The 16411-nt window shown below is 37.2% G+C and overlaps 2 protein-coding genes across 6 annotated transcripts; both read right to left on the bottom strand.

Annotated features, from left to right (window-relative positions):
* Window positions 1–15: 15 nt before the first annotated feature.
* On the bottom strand, window positions 16–1860 carry LOC136203907 (uncharacterized). The gene is made up of 5 exons (XM_065995132.1): window positions 1718–1860; window positions 881–1157; window positions 526–780; window positions 235–381; window positions 16–35 (listed from the first exon to the last, which is right to left on the bottom strand). The coding sequence occupies exons 1-5, from the start codon at window positions 1760–1762 to the stop codon at window positions 16–18; spliced, it is 744 nt and encodes a 247-aa protein (XP_065851204.1). The 5' UTR covers window positions 1763–1860.
* Window positions 1861–3633: 1773 nt separating this feature from the next.
* On the bottom strand, window positions 3634–14564 carry LOC136202637 (1-phosphatidylinositol-3-phosphate 5-kinase FAB1A-like). Of its 5 annotated transcripts, none has more exons than XM_065993381.1 (12): window positions 14397–14564; window positions 12759–13485; window positions 11676–12413; window positions 10539–10692; window positions 10021–10365; window positions 8472–9353; window positions 8042–8373; window positions 7781–7904; window positions 7513–7686; window positions 5490–6980; window positions 4701–4967; window positions 3634–4312 (listed from the first exon to the last, which is right to left on the bottom strand). In XM_065993381.1, the coding sequence occupies exons 2-12, from the start codon at window positions 13376–13378 to the stop codon at window positions 3998–4000; spliced, it is 5442 nt and encodes a 1813-aa protein (XP_065849453.1). In that variant the 5' UTR covers window positions 13379–13485; window positions 14397–14564; the 3' UTR covers window positions 3634–3997. The 5 variants fall into 5 exon arrangements, with proteins under 5 accessions (XP_065849453.1, XP_065849454.1, XP_065849456.1 ...); XM_065993382.1 differs by lacking the exon at window positions 14397–14564 and adding an exon at window positions 13603–14382; XM_065993384.1 differs by lacking the exon at window positions 14397–14564 and adding an exon at window positions 14109–14382.
* Between the last annotated feature and the right edge of the window lie 1847 nt (window positions 14565–16411).

Raw genomic sequence — 16411 nt, 5'->3', positions numbered from 1 at the left:
ATGTCATACAACCCGTCATCTGCCCGCAATCTCCTCTGGTAGCAATACCAAGATGACGGTATAGATATGCTAGTGCAGCTGATCCCCAAGAAAGTCCAACGGCTCCAGCCGCCGAGTCCTGCACCTCTAACAGACAAGAAGGTCGGATGCGGTCACCACGCTTGTCTACGAACAAGGTGGAACCGAGCATCAGCCACGTCCAAGCTATAGCCTGGGTCTCAGGAATCCGATCACCTCCACAGCGCTCCATGACGGAAGCGGCTCGTATACCACCAGAAGCATAATGACGGGCATCTAACTCAACCCGAGTCGCCCCAAACAAATCCATCACGCACTCCTTAAGCTCATCAACAGTCGCATCAGCAGTCACCATGGCACCATCTACGGGGATGCGCAATATCTCCCACACATCATGCATCAAAATGGTCATCTCGCCAAATGGCATGTGAAATGATGACGTGTCTAGCTGCCACCGCTCAACAAATGCTGTGATCAGTGCAACATCTATGTGACTGTGCATAATACCAGGTAAATGGAACAAGCCAGATGACTCGATACGCGACTGAATCGTCCGGGAAGAACCACTGTACCATAATCTCAGCTTCGTGCAATACCCTGATCTGGTATGACACCTAAGGACGCCCCTGTCCTGACCGGTCCATATAGCACATGCAATATGTCCCAAAAAGCTCGGGATCACAGCACCATCAAATGGACCCCCGGGGACGGGGTCCTTCACAACCCAGTCATCCTCTACACTCCTCGATCGCTTGCTGCTACCTGAAATTACAGCAAACGGTAGACATTAATTTTTTAGTATATTTTTCAATAATCACGATTAACACAAATACAAATAAACACATTTTTTAATTTCTCTTACCAGAAGAAGATGCTGCGGTAGAAGAAAATCGTCCGTCTCGACCCCTCGTCACAACGCCACGATCTATGGGGATAGTATCAGCACTAGGACGATGCATAGAAGCATCCCCGTCCATGTCTATACCAGCCGCCTCATCCCGTCCCTCAGCACGCTCCGCCTGTGCAGCATGTGCCCTCCGGGCGTCCGCCATAAACCGCTGCTGCTCCTCCCGGTCCCGCCGAGCAGATGCAGTAACAGGACGTGAAGACGTGCGTCTAGGGTCAGCTCCCTCCTTATCCTGTAATATTATTTATTTATAAGGTATATTCAATTTAACATAATTTTTTTTTTCTATACGTTCGGGTTTGCCTACGCCCGGTCCGTGCAATTTTTTTTTAAAAAAATTCAAAATTTGCCCCTTTTTGGCCTGGGCGGGTGGTTTACACCACCTGCCCTAAGGGCCAAACGGGTGCGGCGCACCAGTCGGCCTTAGGGCCGACCAGTGCGCCGCAAATGTTTGGCCCTTAGGCCAAACGGGTGGCGCATCCATAAGGTGGAGCGCATGCGTTGTACGCGTTCCACCTTAAGTGGAACGCGTACGTCGAGCGATCCACCTAAGGTGGATCGCATGCGCCGCGCGCTCCGCCTTACGGTGGAGCGCGTGCGCCGTGCGATCCACCCTAAGGTGGATCGCTCGGCACTATGCATCTCCACCTACGGTGGAACGCATAGTTCATGCGTTCCACCGTAGGCGGAGATGGATTCCGGCGCCCGCCTAGGCGAAATTCTGGGATTTTAATCCCGAATTTCGGCCCGATTACTCACGATTTTGATAATTTTTTTTATGGAAATACTTACCGTAATACCCATGTATCCTTTGCCGATGCCTCCTCTTCGTGCCATCTCGTTTTTGGTCGGTTTTTTTTAGAATGGAAAAGATGTTGAGAGGATTTGGAATTTCAAAACTTATGTTTGAAATAATGAGAAGGGAAAAAAGGTCAATACAGGGCGGTGAACCGGAATTTTAGTGCGGTATATAGTCGCCCACATTTTAAAATCTGATACAAGTCACTCAACTTTGCCTTCCAACTTTAAAATATGATATATCACTCAACAATATTAGGATAAAGTCCAAAATAGATTCAACTTTTATTAATATTAGGATAAAGTCCAAAATAGATTCTAAGGTTTTTTATGAAAGAGTTAATTTAGTTTTCAACTACAAAACAATACAAATATAATTTTTAGTCACAATGTTTATCAAATATGCAATTTAAAGTTGTACTAACAAAAATTGATACTAGACGAATGCATCGCTAAGAGCATCTCCAGGAGACTCTTAGTGCACTCTCTAAAAATAATATAAATAATTGGCTCTTAGTGATTTAAGAGTGACTAAGACATATCATCTCCAACAATATTCATTATATTCACTCTTTATTTATTATTTTATCATTAAAATTATTAATTGTTGTTATATTTACCAATAGTGAGAGGAAGAGACTCCTCAATAATAAATTATTAATAAAAAATGAACTAAGTGACACTAAAAGGTGGAGAGAGACTCTCTATTAATAGAGAGGATGAAGAGGCTTTTAGTAATTTGAGAAGCTACTAAGAGACTGTTGGAACTGATTTTTCATTCTCTCTTCTCAAATTTTAAGAGATAACTTAAGAGGCTGTTGGAGATGTTCTAACTCTACTATTTGAACCATCAAGCTCACGGACAAAGTATGGAGGGTGAAAGCATGAGGCAACATCTAAGTGTACGAAATGTGTCAATTTCTATCAGTAACAACTGTTGCGATTGAAATTGTACTGTTTTGTAAATCGGAACTAAATTAACTCTTCTCCCAAAATCTTAAGATTATTTTGGTACCTTATCCCTTAACCACTCTAGAAGCTGTTATCTTCGGTTTCGACGACATTTACGTATTGTTTAATTAAAAGAATGAAAGTAATTGCTTAGATAAAAAAACCCCTTTGAAAACAGTAATTTGGAAAGGAAAAAATGTGATTCCATGATGGTAAATGCAATTCTAAACCAGTTTAATTCATGAACTTTTCATTTAAATGAAATCGGTCCATAATGTTAATAAAAAATAAAGTTAAATGATTTTTATATCAAATTTTGAAATTAAATGACACGATAACGATAAGGATACAATTAAAATAGCAATGGGTGTAATTTACGCACTCAACTGTGTAGATAGAACAACTACTTCTAAAACTCAAACCAACTGAAAAGTCAAAACTTCCAATTTGTTTTTAACATTAGATGGAGGGAAAAGAATAGGAACTGAACTTGAACTTGTGACTTCTACTTTAACTAGAAGTCAATGCCTGCTGGTTTATGTCATCTTATGCTACTTATGATGGTGACAATAATTCCATATTTATCCGCTTTTTTTGTAATTTACTACTGCTTTGAGAAAATAATGTCCACTTTTTAAGTGTACTTTATAGTACAAAAACAATAAAAAAAACTTATAGATCAGAAAATAAATTCACTTTAGCTCTTATAACCAAATAACCTCTTCAGATTTTATATTTGTGCCCATTGAATTGAACTCACCTAACCTATTATTTAAAAACCGAGTCAACTTACAAATTTGACTAAATTAACCAATATTTAAAAGATGAAAGAATGATTTGATTAAAAGAGTTTTATCTTAACCTTACCAAGTACCAAGTCGTTGAGTGTTTTTTATACTTTTATCCAAGGATCAAATACAAACACAAGGAAGTTGATGCTAAAAACAAAGTTCTCAAAATTGTTGAATCTCAATACTGCTATCTAAAAGATTCAAGTATACTTTTGAGTATACGAGTATGAGAAATTATTCTCTTACATGATGTAATAACCTAGGGATCATCAAGTTACAATGAAATTCAAAAACTGCATATAACTAACTAAAACATTGTGAAAGTCTTACGTTTTCACATTGAATTTTAACTAATCTCCGGAACTAAAAGGACTCCGGGAGGGACTTATGATTTAAGAAAGGGAAAAGAAGGTAAGAGATAAACTGAAGGGAAAAAAGGAATAGAAAAAGAGGTGGTGGAGAAATTACAATGGAACTGATGATCTTGTGACATGTACAAGCAATAAGGTTGGGCAGCAGTATCAATCAAATATCATTGCAAGGTTTCCTCACAAAGGTCTGATTGGGACTCACTGGGGATGATTGTAGGGGGAGACCACTGATCCGGTACCATCAGAAAATATGCAGTCATAGCTTTCCTGAACCGTTTCTTGTACTGCTGGGGTGAAATTACAGTAGGAGTTGTGTTCTTCGCTCCTCCTCCACCGAGGATGCCTGCCGCCTTCACCCACGTCTCAAGGTGTTTGTCCCATGTATATTGTCTCATGAAATCTATGATTCCTAGTACAAGCTCCTGCCTTTTCTCGTCTATGCCCACCAACAATGAGTAGTCCATCACATCTATAGACTGCATTAACGCGATAACAACTATTGTGTTAAGACATTATAAAACCATTCTTGAAATCTTACCTATCAGCTTAAACTTCTATGTTGAGTCATTCTTTTAACACAGTTTTAGAGCTTATTAGAATCTAAAATCAGAGTCCTAGCAATCCGGTTTATAATTAAATGTCAACACAAGGTCTGAGTCCATATGTGCTTGTACATGCTTCAAGCCCAAGGGTCACCTATTGACTTAAACTTTTGGGTTGAGCGGTTCTTTGACACGTTATTTCAAAAGAAGAATACATCTTCACTAATTGGTCAGTCAGCAGAAATTTGCGATGAGAGGAAACCACTGAAGTGACTTAATCAATTATGCACATATAAGCCTGAAAATATTGCAATTCACTTACAGCAAGAAATGAAGTGTCGTTCCAGACAGCTCTCTCTAGCAGCCTCTTCGCCTTGCTTCCTACAAAAATTGGAGAAGTTGGCATTGCTTCGATTAGATTCTGGTCTAGTAGAACCTTATTGCTTCCACTTGTATCTGGATTATATCGTGATCGAGAAGACCCTTTAAGGTCGTAAAGCCTTATAATATTTCTCCGAAACAAAAGATTCTCCATTACCAAAACATCCATTTTGGATTCTTTCCCTCCTTTAAGGTGCTTTGATGAAACCTACACAACAATGAAACAAAAGAAAGCCCAAATTGTACTCAATAAAAAGGAAAATATCTGGACAATTAGACCCCGTTCATTTGCCGGAAAATAGCGGTGTGGAAAAATTGGATAAGGAAAATAAATTATTTTTCGGTGTTCGGCTACAACACTGGAAAAAAGGAAGAAATGGTGGGTGGCTATTTTCAGAAGGGTAAGAACAAATGGAGTATGGTGTCCAAAGGCATGTTGATCAACCTAAAATTTTCCATTGACTTATTAATAGGGGAAAAAAATGCAAGGACTATTTAACATGCCATAATGATTTTTTTCTCAGATTTGAAAAAAAGACTCATAATTATTAATTCTATGGCATATATGACAAGATCCTCTACTTGAAATATAAAAAAAGATGAGGGTCCAGATTGTTTTACAACCATATCGAGACTGAAAAGTCTGCAGAATACTACATATCATAATCTGAACCCGAGATTTGTCTTGCAGTTTAGCTCCTTAAGCACAAGTCAAAGAAAGAACTACTACCTGATATATTCCAAGTATCTTTGCTAGGCATGTTGGGCTGCGTGTACGTATAGATTCAGATAAGTACTTAAAATATGCAGGTCCAAATTTGATAAATGACTCCAGCTCTGTTTTTGTAACTTGTTTGATAATAAATCGATCATCCAAGGTCTTAGCAAAGAACACATTACTCTTGCCCCCCTGAGCCCCCCATTTCTTACAGCGGCTAAGAGATCGTACAAAATCCAACTCAGAACGGCAGCAAATCCTCCTTAAGGCCTCAAACCGCTTTGCACAGTAACAAGTCACCGTATACTTCAGTTTCCCTTGGAAACTATCATCTGTGAAAGAAACTCTGGCATGAAAATCCTTCATATACAAGAGTGGATCCGAAGCCTGAGAGCCCTGAGATCCTCGAGGTACAGTTAAGATGCTTTCTTCAATAGACCCAAGACTTCTGTAAATATCAGAAGCTGATTCATCAAATGAGTTAAGTGACGGTAACGAAATTGCGGTCTCCAAAGCATCTTTTCGTTTTTCAAGCTCAGACATCTGGGCATGATAATCTGATGACAGAAGTGCATATGCTATAATGCTAGTGGGTTCATCATCATATACAGGAACAACAGTGTCATTGACACCCACAGGCAGAAGCAATTTAGCACCACTTTGCTGTTCTAACTCCCTAAAAAGTGAGACATAGACAGGGCTGTACTCACCAACACCAAGCTTTTGAGCGTTAAATGAAGAGCTCTGTTTAAATGGACTGTAGATATTAGGAAATGGCATGGCCACCACACTTGAGTTTTCTATATTTTGAGGCCGTTTTGCAGAATCAGGAGAACGGGGTACTCCAATCCCACGTTTGTCAACAATATAATTTTCTGACTCTCCAGACATAGCAACCGTTTTGACTACAGTTGAATCAGGAAGCAAGAGAGCATTTTCTTTAATTGTCATGCTTGCCAGGTGATTTTTGCCTGTCCACGCTGCATCAAGAGTATCAGACAAATCACCCTTAACTGGAAACTCTCCCTCTGAATGGGTTCTCCGAACTTTTTTCCCAGATCCAGCCAAGTTAGTTTTCTCTTCGGTATTTGCACTAGAATCAAGAAAATGCTCAGCCTCACCACTTGAATTCAATTCCAGATTTATGTCCCTTCCTCTGTGTACTTCCTTTGGCTGGCTAAAATTACCATGATTTCCTTCTTGAGTACGATCTAAATCTGGCTGTGATACGACACAAACGGAATCAAAACCTTTTACAGGTTTTGGAGAAATATTCTTCTCAATCTCAACAAGGTTCTCAACAGAATTAACTCGTTTCTCCTTGAGTTTTGGGAGATGACTTTCCTGGAGACTGGAGTTGCTTAAGCTGCCAGCATAGATAAGGCGTTGATCCCATGCATAAGAATGGAAGAGCATCTGCCTCCGTAGTTTATTGATCTCCAGAATATCAATTGCAGGTCGGCCAATTTTGACCTCATTAGATAGGGTATTGCACAAAGATTCCTAAAAGGGAAAATAATTTCAATCAGTGAACTGACAATTCAAATACTCACATGCAAGGTATAATATGTTCAAATTGAAGAAATAACTCTTGCCTCCTCCTGGCCAGTATACGTAAATATAATATGCATGCTTTTATATCAGTCATAACTCAATATTGAATTATTGGTACTTGAATATGGAGAAACCAAAGTCAAAGTAAGTTCAAACAATGTATGTGTTCAAGCCCAAACATACAAGGTAATATTATATATCCAAAACCATATGTACTAGAATAGTGTGTCCATTCTTAGCAATACCTAAAGATGCTAGAACACAATCATCCATGCATATCTCTCTTTAATTGATAGTAGAAGCTAGCAAACAGCATTTTAGAGCCCAACTTAATTTGCAAATGTGGTCACTGCAAGAATGTCCAGGGTTGTGCATAGGAAATACTAGGTATTGTAATATAAGCAGAACACCAACTTTCCTTCTCATTTTCTAGTTTGGTTGGGGGCAAGAAGAGGTGGAAGGTGAATTCGAAATGAGCTACCTCAAATTCTTCTTTCTCCTTCTGCAGTATCCCTTCAAGTTCCTTGACCTGACATTTTGTTAATTCAGACACTTTTGCATGCTCTTTCTGAGTCCCAGCACCAAGATTTTTCTCCAAAATCTCACGAAGAGCATTTCGCACTTCTGTAAATAGAAGTTCTGCTCTATGTTGTACCTGTTAGACAAAAAAAAAAAAAATCTCATAAGTATTACCAAATATAATACTTTTTGTGGAACTAGAGGAAGAAAAAAGTTAGTAATTTGTGCACCTCATATGCTTCCTTTTGAATCCACTCCTGATTATCATAATTAAATTCAACTTTTGATGGTGGAAGGAAAACTGAATGAATATTAACTGAAGCATAGCGGAAGCACGCAACCATTCTCCCAAATCTGCTTAGATAATATTATTAGTAAGATGCAGCAGTAATTAAGAGATAGAAGATATGAAACTCCTATGTGAACTTAATAAATGCCACACACACACACACATACACATAGAGAGAGAGAGAGTGAGAGAGAGAGCATACCCATAAAACCTAAGACAGTCTCTTTGAAGTGAATGGCCACAGCTTGCAACCCTGCTAGCAGCAATATGGTTTGAAAAGCTAAGCTCCAAAAATTTCCCAAAAGACAAACCCCAAGCAGCATCAGACATCACTACTCTCCGAGTTGCTGGAGGAAATCCATTTGTCCGTTGACATCGAAGGCACCTGTGCCACATCCAAATTTTGCCATCACGTTCCCCTGGTAAAAGAAACTCTGGGAGTTTCTTAACAGATATTGTAAGGCTGCCTTGCCGATGAGTATAACAATAAACATGTGCTTCTGATGGCATCTCACATGAAGAGCAGCGGTAGTTCTAACAAAGAGAAGCACACTTAACATCAACTTATTATTGTAGTAGCAAAAGGAAGTGTATTAGGAGTTAATAATTAAAGAGTGGAAAGTATCAAGAACCTGATCAAAAAGATAATCCCGTAAAAATCGTCCCAAAGGCTTATCAAAGCTCCCGTAGTATTTGATTCGAAAAAGATGAGCCCGTTCACACACAGTTCCCTTCCACACACATCGTGTTGACAAAGATACTAAAATGCTCTGATGATCTGAAGGTGATGGAGGAAACTCCTCCTTGGAGGATCCAATCTCCTCATGATTGTTACAATCCCTCTTTACAATCAAGACATTTCCATCAGCGTGGCAACTACTAACATCTTGATCCAATGCCCCTGAGGGGCCAAAAGATGTACAAAATAAACGATCGTTGAGACTAGCTTTCTCTGAATTGGTTTCTTTTCCTTGAAATGATTCTGTTGCTTTTACCTTAACATCCTTCCCAGAGGCACGATCCAAAGATAGTTTGTTATGGTAAGGGTCTGATTTGTTCTGTTCTAATGGAGAAGAAGAAATCAAGGAATTGATTTGTTCAGTTGAGCTCAAACAAGGTTTCCTATCAGTGTATGAAGATGTACTTGTTGACAGGTAAGTACAATCATATTCACCTCTTGACAAACTAGCTGACTCAACATTAGTGGGTAAAGTCCTACTTGATACAACACCTTTGCTTAATTTCTGTACTTCAATGTTAGGTTGGGAATCTGAAGGCTTTCCAGCTCCCGGGATAGTATAACCAGGTATTGTGGAAATGGACCTGTCAATGCTTGATGCTTTATCGGGTAAAGCAACTGTTATTGGAGACTTCAAAGGGAGCTCCGGAAGTGAAGCACCCTCATCAGCCAGAAAAGATGTCTCCAATGCCAAATGATAAGCTGCAAAAACTCCATATTGAACCACTTCTTTCACCTTCTTCAACTCGTCTACATGAGCACCTTTGAGCAAAATCTGGCGAGGGAAAAGTGAGGTAAATTAAAATAGCATCCATGGAATCTATTTTTGACTTGCCATACATATGAGCAACATAATAATAAATTTGTGTTTTAAACATGTGTTCCAAATTCCAATGTTAGCATAATAGAAAAATATGAAAATAGAAATGACGGAAGAGTTTTATTGAATGTCAATGGAGAAGACAGAATTAAGGAACTAACTCCAGTTCACCACCCCGCCACCTCATTACTTTTTATGCCTACAGTAGACATTCCAAATGACTGGACCATGGATTACTTGGGGTTAACATAGGTATATTGGCCCTGTTTGAAGTTGAATCGCCATCGCCCAATGTCTAAGAAAGGAAATATCCTGAACTAACTAATCACCCAATTGGTTTAACTTATTTACCTATTTGCAAAAACTGCTTCCCCAGAGAGTCTCGAGGGAAAAAAAAAAAAAAAACTGCTTTGCTAGACTACGCCACAATAGTTATTGTCAAATCAGACTTACATGTGGAAAAGACACCCTTAAGCAACTAAGTCTTGACACCACAATGAACAAGGACCCCCAATAATGATACTACTGTCTATGACCGGGCGTAAATGTTATCCTTCGCGTGGTTTTGTAAGTCATACAATTCATTTTGCAAGAATACTTGCGGCTAAAGTGCTCAACTTACAGTATAACCTAAAGGCTTTGGACAACCGTCAAAGAACATCAAAGTCTTGGTCAGCTTCTTCCCACCTTGCCCTGCACTGCCATACTCCTCAAGAAATTTCTCTACATGAAACAAGTCGCAATACCCCAGCTTCGGTGAAGAAAGACGATCAATTGAAGGAACAATTTGTGCACCAGTGCAGCGGGCTATGCGCTCTAAAAGTGGCTTCTTGATGTTTAGAACAAGTGAAATGCCTTTTGCAAGAAGGTATTCTTGAGCAAACCGGGAAACTGACTTCTCTACCAAAAGAACATTAGGGTGATGGGAATCAATCTTTGCAACTGCCATCTTCAAATGGTCCATTTCCTGAAAATTTTCAGAAAGCCCATAAAAACGTGTAGCAAACCCTATACTATTCAAGGAAGGGAAAAACCTGACAAAATAAATGTATCACAGGCATTGTTCACTTGATAGAGATTCTATAAACTTGATGCTTTTGGTACAATCCAAATATAAAGGATAAGTTAAATAATGGGAACCTGCTGCAGCAAAGTATCAACACTTGACAAATGGTTAGAGACACGCTGGTATTCCAAAGCTCCTCCAAGAACAAGGAGACGCGGTTTCTCTACTTTCGACATCATTCGCCGATGAGCCACGTTTTTCTTGCAAACAACTCCTCTAACCACCATACTAGAAAGAAAGAAAGAAAAAAAGCTTTTCAGCATTAATAAAAGTATATATTTAAGAAAATAAACCAAATAAACTCAAAGAGGGAAACAGCATCTTTTAATGTTCTCTAGTACCCAGACCATAATGTTCCATGGTATATAAGACCTTGTATACAACAACAACAACAACAACAACAAAGCCTTAGTCCCGAAATGATTCGGGGTCGGCTAACATGAACCATCATATAAAACCGTGAAATTAAGTCGTGTCGGCGACACAAATTCTCTCCCTCCACTCTGTCCTATCCACTACCATATTTTCCTCAATCCCCAATAAACTCATATCACTCTCGATCACCTTCTTCCAAGTTTGCTTAGGTCTTTCCCCTACCCCTCACCACTACATCCCTTTGCCACTCTTCAGTCCTCCTAACCGGCGCATCAAGCGCTCTTCGTCTTACATGGCCAAACCACCTTAGTCGGTTTTCCCTCATTTTATTCTCAATAGATGTAACCCCTACTTTTGTCCTAATTATTTCATTACTCAACCGATCCTTTCTCGTATGACCACATATCCATCTCAACATAAGCATCTCCACCACCGACATCTTATGATATAAGACCTTGTATCTAATGACAAAAAGAGATTTAACAACTTTCTGTTGGTACTATCTGCCATATAAACAATCAAATTATGGATGTTCTCCCCTGCCAGTCAAAAATTCAAACTTGATTGACCATGAACAAGCATTTAAATGAAAAGCACGGTTGGGATGCATTCAGAACATCTTTCCAACATAATCAGTTTCAATAAAAAAAAAAAAATAACTCAAGAGTAGAACATTTTAACTTGATTTAACTATGTTTGCTTCTTTTAAAAAAAAAAATACTATCTTTGCTGACAAACAAATGGGATAGCAACCAGATATGAATCCATAGTGCAACAACACTGCTGCGGAATTACATTACTAAGTCAAAATATTACTTATCCTTTTCAAATATTACCTCTCACTACGATGCCCACAAGCTATACATTTAACTTTCACATATCCACCAGGATCCATTCCTCCCCCCTCGCTTGTATCAGGCTTGAGAAGGGTAGCAGCTTCCCAGGACAAAGATGTAATTATTCTCAACCAATCCTCTTTGCCATATTCATCAACAACGGATATGTTTTCAACTCGCAAAAACTGTGCAATCAAATCTCTAAGATGCCCTTCCACCGCATTCTCCATAGCCTTTCTGTGCCCATCTTTTGATTTATCCTTATACCGATACTCCCCACTGCCAAAGCTGTTTGAAGGGCGCAAGTAACCCCACTCTCCAGTTACATCTTCTTCATCGCTGTCATCATCAAATAAAACAGCTTCTCTCTCATCCTCCTCATCTTCTGGTTCTGGAGGAAGCCAGAGCAATCCATTGTTCTCAAAGTCAACAGGTTCAGCATCAGCAACATCCACATCATATGAAGGAGCTTCACACTCATCAGCATAATGTTCATAGGCTTCTTCCCCATCATTCTTAATTTTCTCATCACCATGTGAATCAAAATTCTCAGGTGACTGTGAGTAGCATATGCCGGTTGAGTCAATCTGATCTCCTCCATGAATCATTTCATGTGGTCCATACATGTGGTCAACATCATCAAAAGTGTCTGGTCCATAATAATCATCAGTATGGGAGAACTGCCTTGTTCCTGGAACTGCATGATAAATACCATATTCATCACCTTCATCATCACTCCTGGCACAGAATAATAAAAAAATGTAACTCATTGATTAATAACTAAATAGCACTAGAAATAGCAAAAATGCTTAAATGATTGTGCATGAAAATGCAATCAACACAAACCTTCTGATATGGGAATGCATCAACAGCAAAAGATAACTATTAAGTAAAGAAGCCAAGTAATATCTTAAACAGAGGTATCAGCTGCTGGAAAATCCTCCTTCCCAATCTTTTATCCTCTGTTTCCCTTCTAAGTCATACTTCCTCTAAATAAAGCATTCAAACAGAGATACATTTCAACTGGCATACGCTGTATAAAGAGCAAATAAATAAAACACACACAATGGAAGAGCCAATTACCTGTTTGAAAAATACCCGAAACGGTTTTCAGGTGAATACAATGCAGCTGCAGATGCATCTGTGGTCCTTCCGCATGATCCATTGTCTTGTTCAACCATATATGTATTCATTTCAGCAGATTTTTTAGGACTAAGATCAGAGGTATATGGCACCCTTTGGTAAGGGCCAGTTGAATATGGAGTCGAACCAACAGTGCTGCTGCAACTGTTACAGGTGGAGCTGGACTTGGTGCTAACCAAGCTTGTTGTTGATGGTGATGGACTGAGCCCAGGACTAGCAGCATTAGTGCCATTATCAACAGCTGTTTTCCCTTGTTGCCATTGCTTAAAGCAATAATTGCAGACTCTGATTCTTTCCCTGTCTTCACCACCAATCCCTGGGTCATCAGATGGGGCAGGAATTGAGCTGGCAGTGCACTTGGCACAAAAGATTCGACCACAAAGTCTACAGTGATGTCTACGGTTAAATACAGTGAACTGGGAGTCACACTCGTAGCATACCCTGCAGCTCTGATCAGGCATCCAAAAGTCCCTCGATACATTAGTTGATTCACTCCTCCTAGGGATCCACGACTTCACTACGTCAACAATATCAGATATTTTATTTTCGGGGTTGCCCATCAAAAGCAATCCCAGCCAACCCCCTGCCTCATTATGACACACTCATTTTCCTCAGCGTCACAAGTGCACCACAAAACAATTGCACCTGAGTAGCTCTCTCGAATGTCCTGGAGAGAATCAAAGGAATGCAACCACAAAATAAAATTTCCATTTGCAGAAGTTATTCTCGCGAAATATATCCCAAAAAAGTAAAATCACTATTAGCTATTTGGATAAACTCAAACCTTCTATCTTATTCCACAACTAGTATCCAATTTAGGATCTGAAATTTCTTTCAAGGTTGAGATTCTCACTTCGTTGGAAAAAGAACTAAAACTCAAAATTCGCGATTATGCTAGTGCATGACAAGAGATTCAATAGCTAAACTAAACATAAAGAATATTAATAAAGTAAAATATCTGCAACTCTTATAGCGACAGCCCTAAACTTGCAACCGCCTTCAATTACGGTACAGTACTAAAACAGAATCCAAATTCGTTATCTGCAAAAGCTGAAACAACAGAAAACCCTGCATAATTCAATCTACAATGAAAGAAGAGCGACCTCGAACACAATTCCTCGGAAATATTCCTGAAAATGCCGTGGCAATTCTGGTTTCTCAAAAACCACTCAAATACAAGAATACCGCTCAATTTCAAGAAAAAACAAAGAAGTCAGTCCTCATTTCTGAACCAATCAAACATGCAAATTGCAATTCAGCATTAAAATGAGAAGAGAGACAAAAACTCACAGGTGCAAAATAACCTTCATGAAGACGGATCTTTGGACAAAACAACAAAAAAAAGATGCAGAAATTAATAAACCTACGTGTATATTGATGAATGCTAAGGCTCAAATTATAAAAAGAGAATAAAATAATAGATTCTTAGTGAGAGAGGAAATGGAGGAGAAGAGGTGATGATCCAAATGTCAAAACCTGAGTGCGATAATTTAATTAAAGAAAAAAAAAACATGAGATTACAGATATCTGAATCATAAATATTATATGGCTGCAGTTGGAAATGGAAATTTCTATCACCTTCTTCAACCTCTTGTTCGTCTTCTTATTGAATGTTGATATTGGTTCCTTTTTTGCTTTTTACTCTAACCGCATGTATGATTCTGGTGGACACTCTACTACACCTGGTTTATTTTATCAGTTACGGCTGGACTCCAATTTCCTATAAATATTCTCTATCAGTTTTCACTCGAATCTTTTCTATCGGTTATAAAAATTAAAATGTCAATTCTATAGCTGTGTATTGATTGGGTTCCATTACTAATAGAACTGAAAGTGTTTTTAATTTTAAAATTAAAATCGAACCGAATCAAATAAATTTAATAACCGAATATAATTGAAACAGGTTTTATTTAACAGATGACCGATCAAAATTTATTATAATAAATAAAATATTAAAAAAATCTATGATAAATATAAATTAAATATAGAAAAAAGATAGTAGCATATTAGAAGTAAATATATGCAATGCATGGCTATACGTGAAGTTTTGTCTTGGTTGAAATCAATTCCGCATAGACGAGTTACAATACAAACCGACTGTTTATCAGTTGTTATGCCAATCACACAACCATCGGTGCAATTTTCTTATTTATCTGATATTATTCATGATTGTCTTTCTATTATGCAAGATTTAGATTATATAGCTATCTCTTTTATTAGACGTTCAGCGAACCAGGCCGCTCATACACTAGCTAGGACAGTCGGGTCTATGTCTGTACGTAGTGAGTGGGACAGTCCTTCCGCTTTTCTGCTTGATGTTCTTTGTTCTGATTTAAGTTTAATATAAAGTTCTTTAGTTTCAAAAAAAAAAAAAAAAAAACTCATAAAACTATAGAGTAAATATTATCTATATAAATTTAAATTGCTCTTTGTATTATATATATAATTCAGTTACATCGAATTTTTTTTTGTGGAATAATAGAATCGATAATCGATAATCAAACTTTCTTAAATAAACCAAACTAAATAAATAACCAAACCAAATTACAATTTTGATTCGGTTATTGGTTAATTTTGCTCACTCCTAATCAATTATATTCAAATGCCTTTTTTTCATATCTAAAAAAAATGCTATAACTATGTTTGGCTCAACATATTGTTAAAAAATTCAACCTATAAAAAATATATATTTTTTAAAATACTTATATATCAATGTGGCCTAGTGATGTGTATATTTTGACAAAAAATTTCGCATAACATTAGTCTCGCCTTAACAGCCTCTTCCATTTAATGCTTTGCATTCTCGAGAAATGTAATGATTAGTTGTAGAATTAAATTACAGCTTTCTCTAATTAAATACATAGGAATTGTCATTCTTTACTAACTAGCCGAAAACCCATGCGATGCACGTGATATAAAACTTTTATATAATTTAGATAAATAAATAAATTGACATATTTACTTTTAAGTAATTTTATATCATGTTATGAATAATTTTTATATTATATATATTTGAAATTAATATATATTTTTTATTGATAATTCAAATTAAATTAAATTAATTTTAAAAATAATTGATTAATTTTTTTTATAGAATTTTAACTAAAGGTGAATGATTTATTTATTTTTACAAAATTCAATGATTTGTACTTTTTAGTAATTTTAATACATTTTCATATTTTGGAATTTTGTGAAACAATAATAATAAAATAGAAGTTTAATTAAGAAATATATTAGAATATAATGAAAAACCAAAAATTGAATTAAACTACAATTAAAATTAAATATTATATTTACGATACAAAAGAATTACAATATATGTTAAACAAAAATTCAATTAAACTGCAATTAAAATTAAATATTATATCTACGATACAAAAGAATTACAATCTATGTTAAAATGGAAGCAACATCAGTATATTATGCTATAAACTATTACAATCAATACTTTTCTAATGTTGCACATTAAGAAACTTTATCAATTCAATATGTTACATATAAAAAAAAATAAGATTCATAAAAATTAGTCACAAATTCATCTTGATGATAATCATATTGCTTAATGAAATTTCATGATCACCAAGTATTCGAAT

The sequence above is a fragment of the Euphorbia lathyris genome, chromosome 8 (genome assembly GCF_963576675.1).
Source record: "Euphorbia lathyris chromosome 8, ddEupLath1.1, whole genome shotgun sequence".
Lineage (NCBI taxonomy): Eukaryota > Viridiplantae > Streptophyta > Magnoliopsida > Malpighiales > Euphorbiaceae > Euphorbia > Euphorbia lathyris.
Note: the sequence above shows the minus strand (reverse complement) of the source record. Positions and strands in the feature narration are given on the sequence as shown.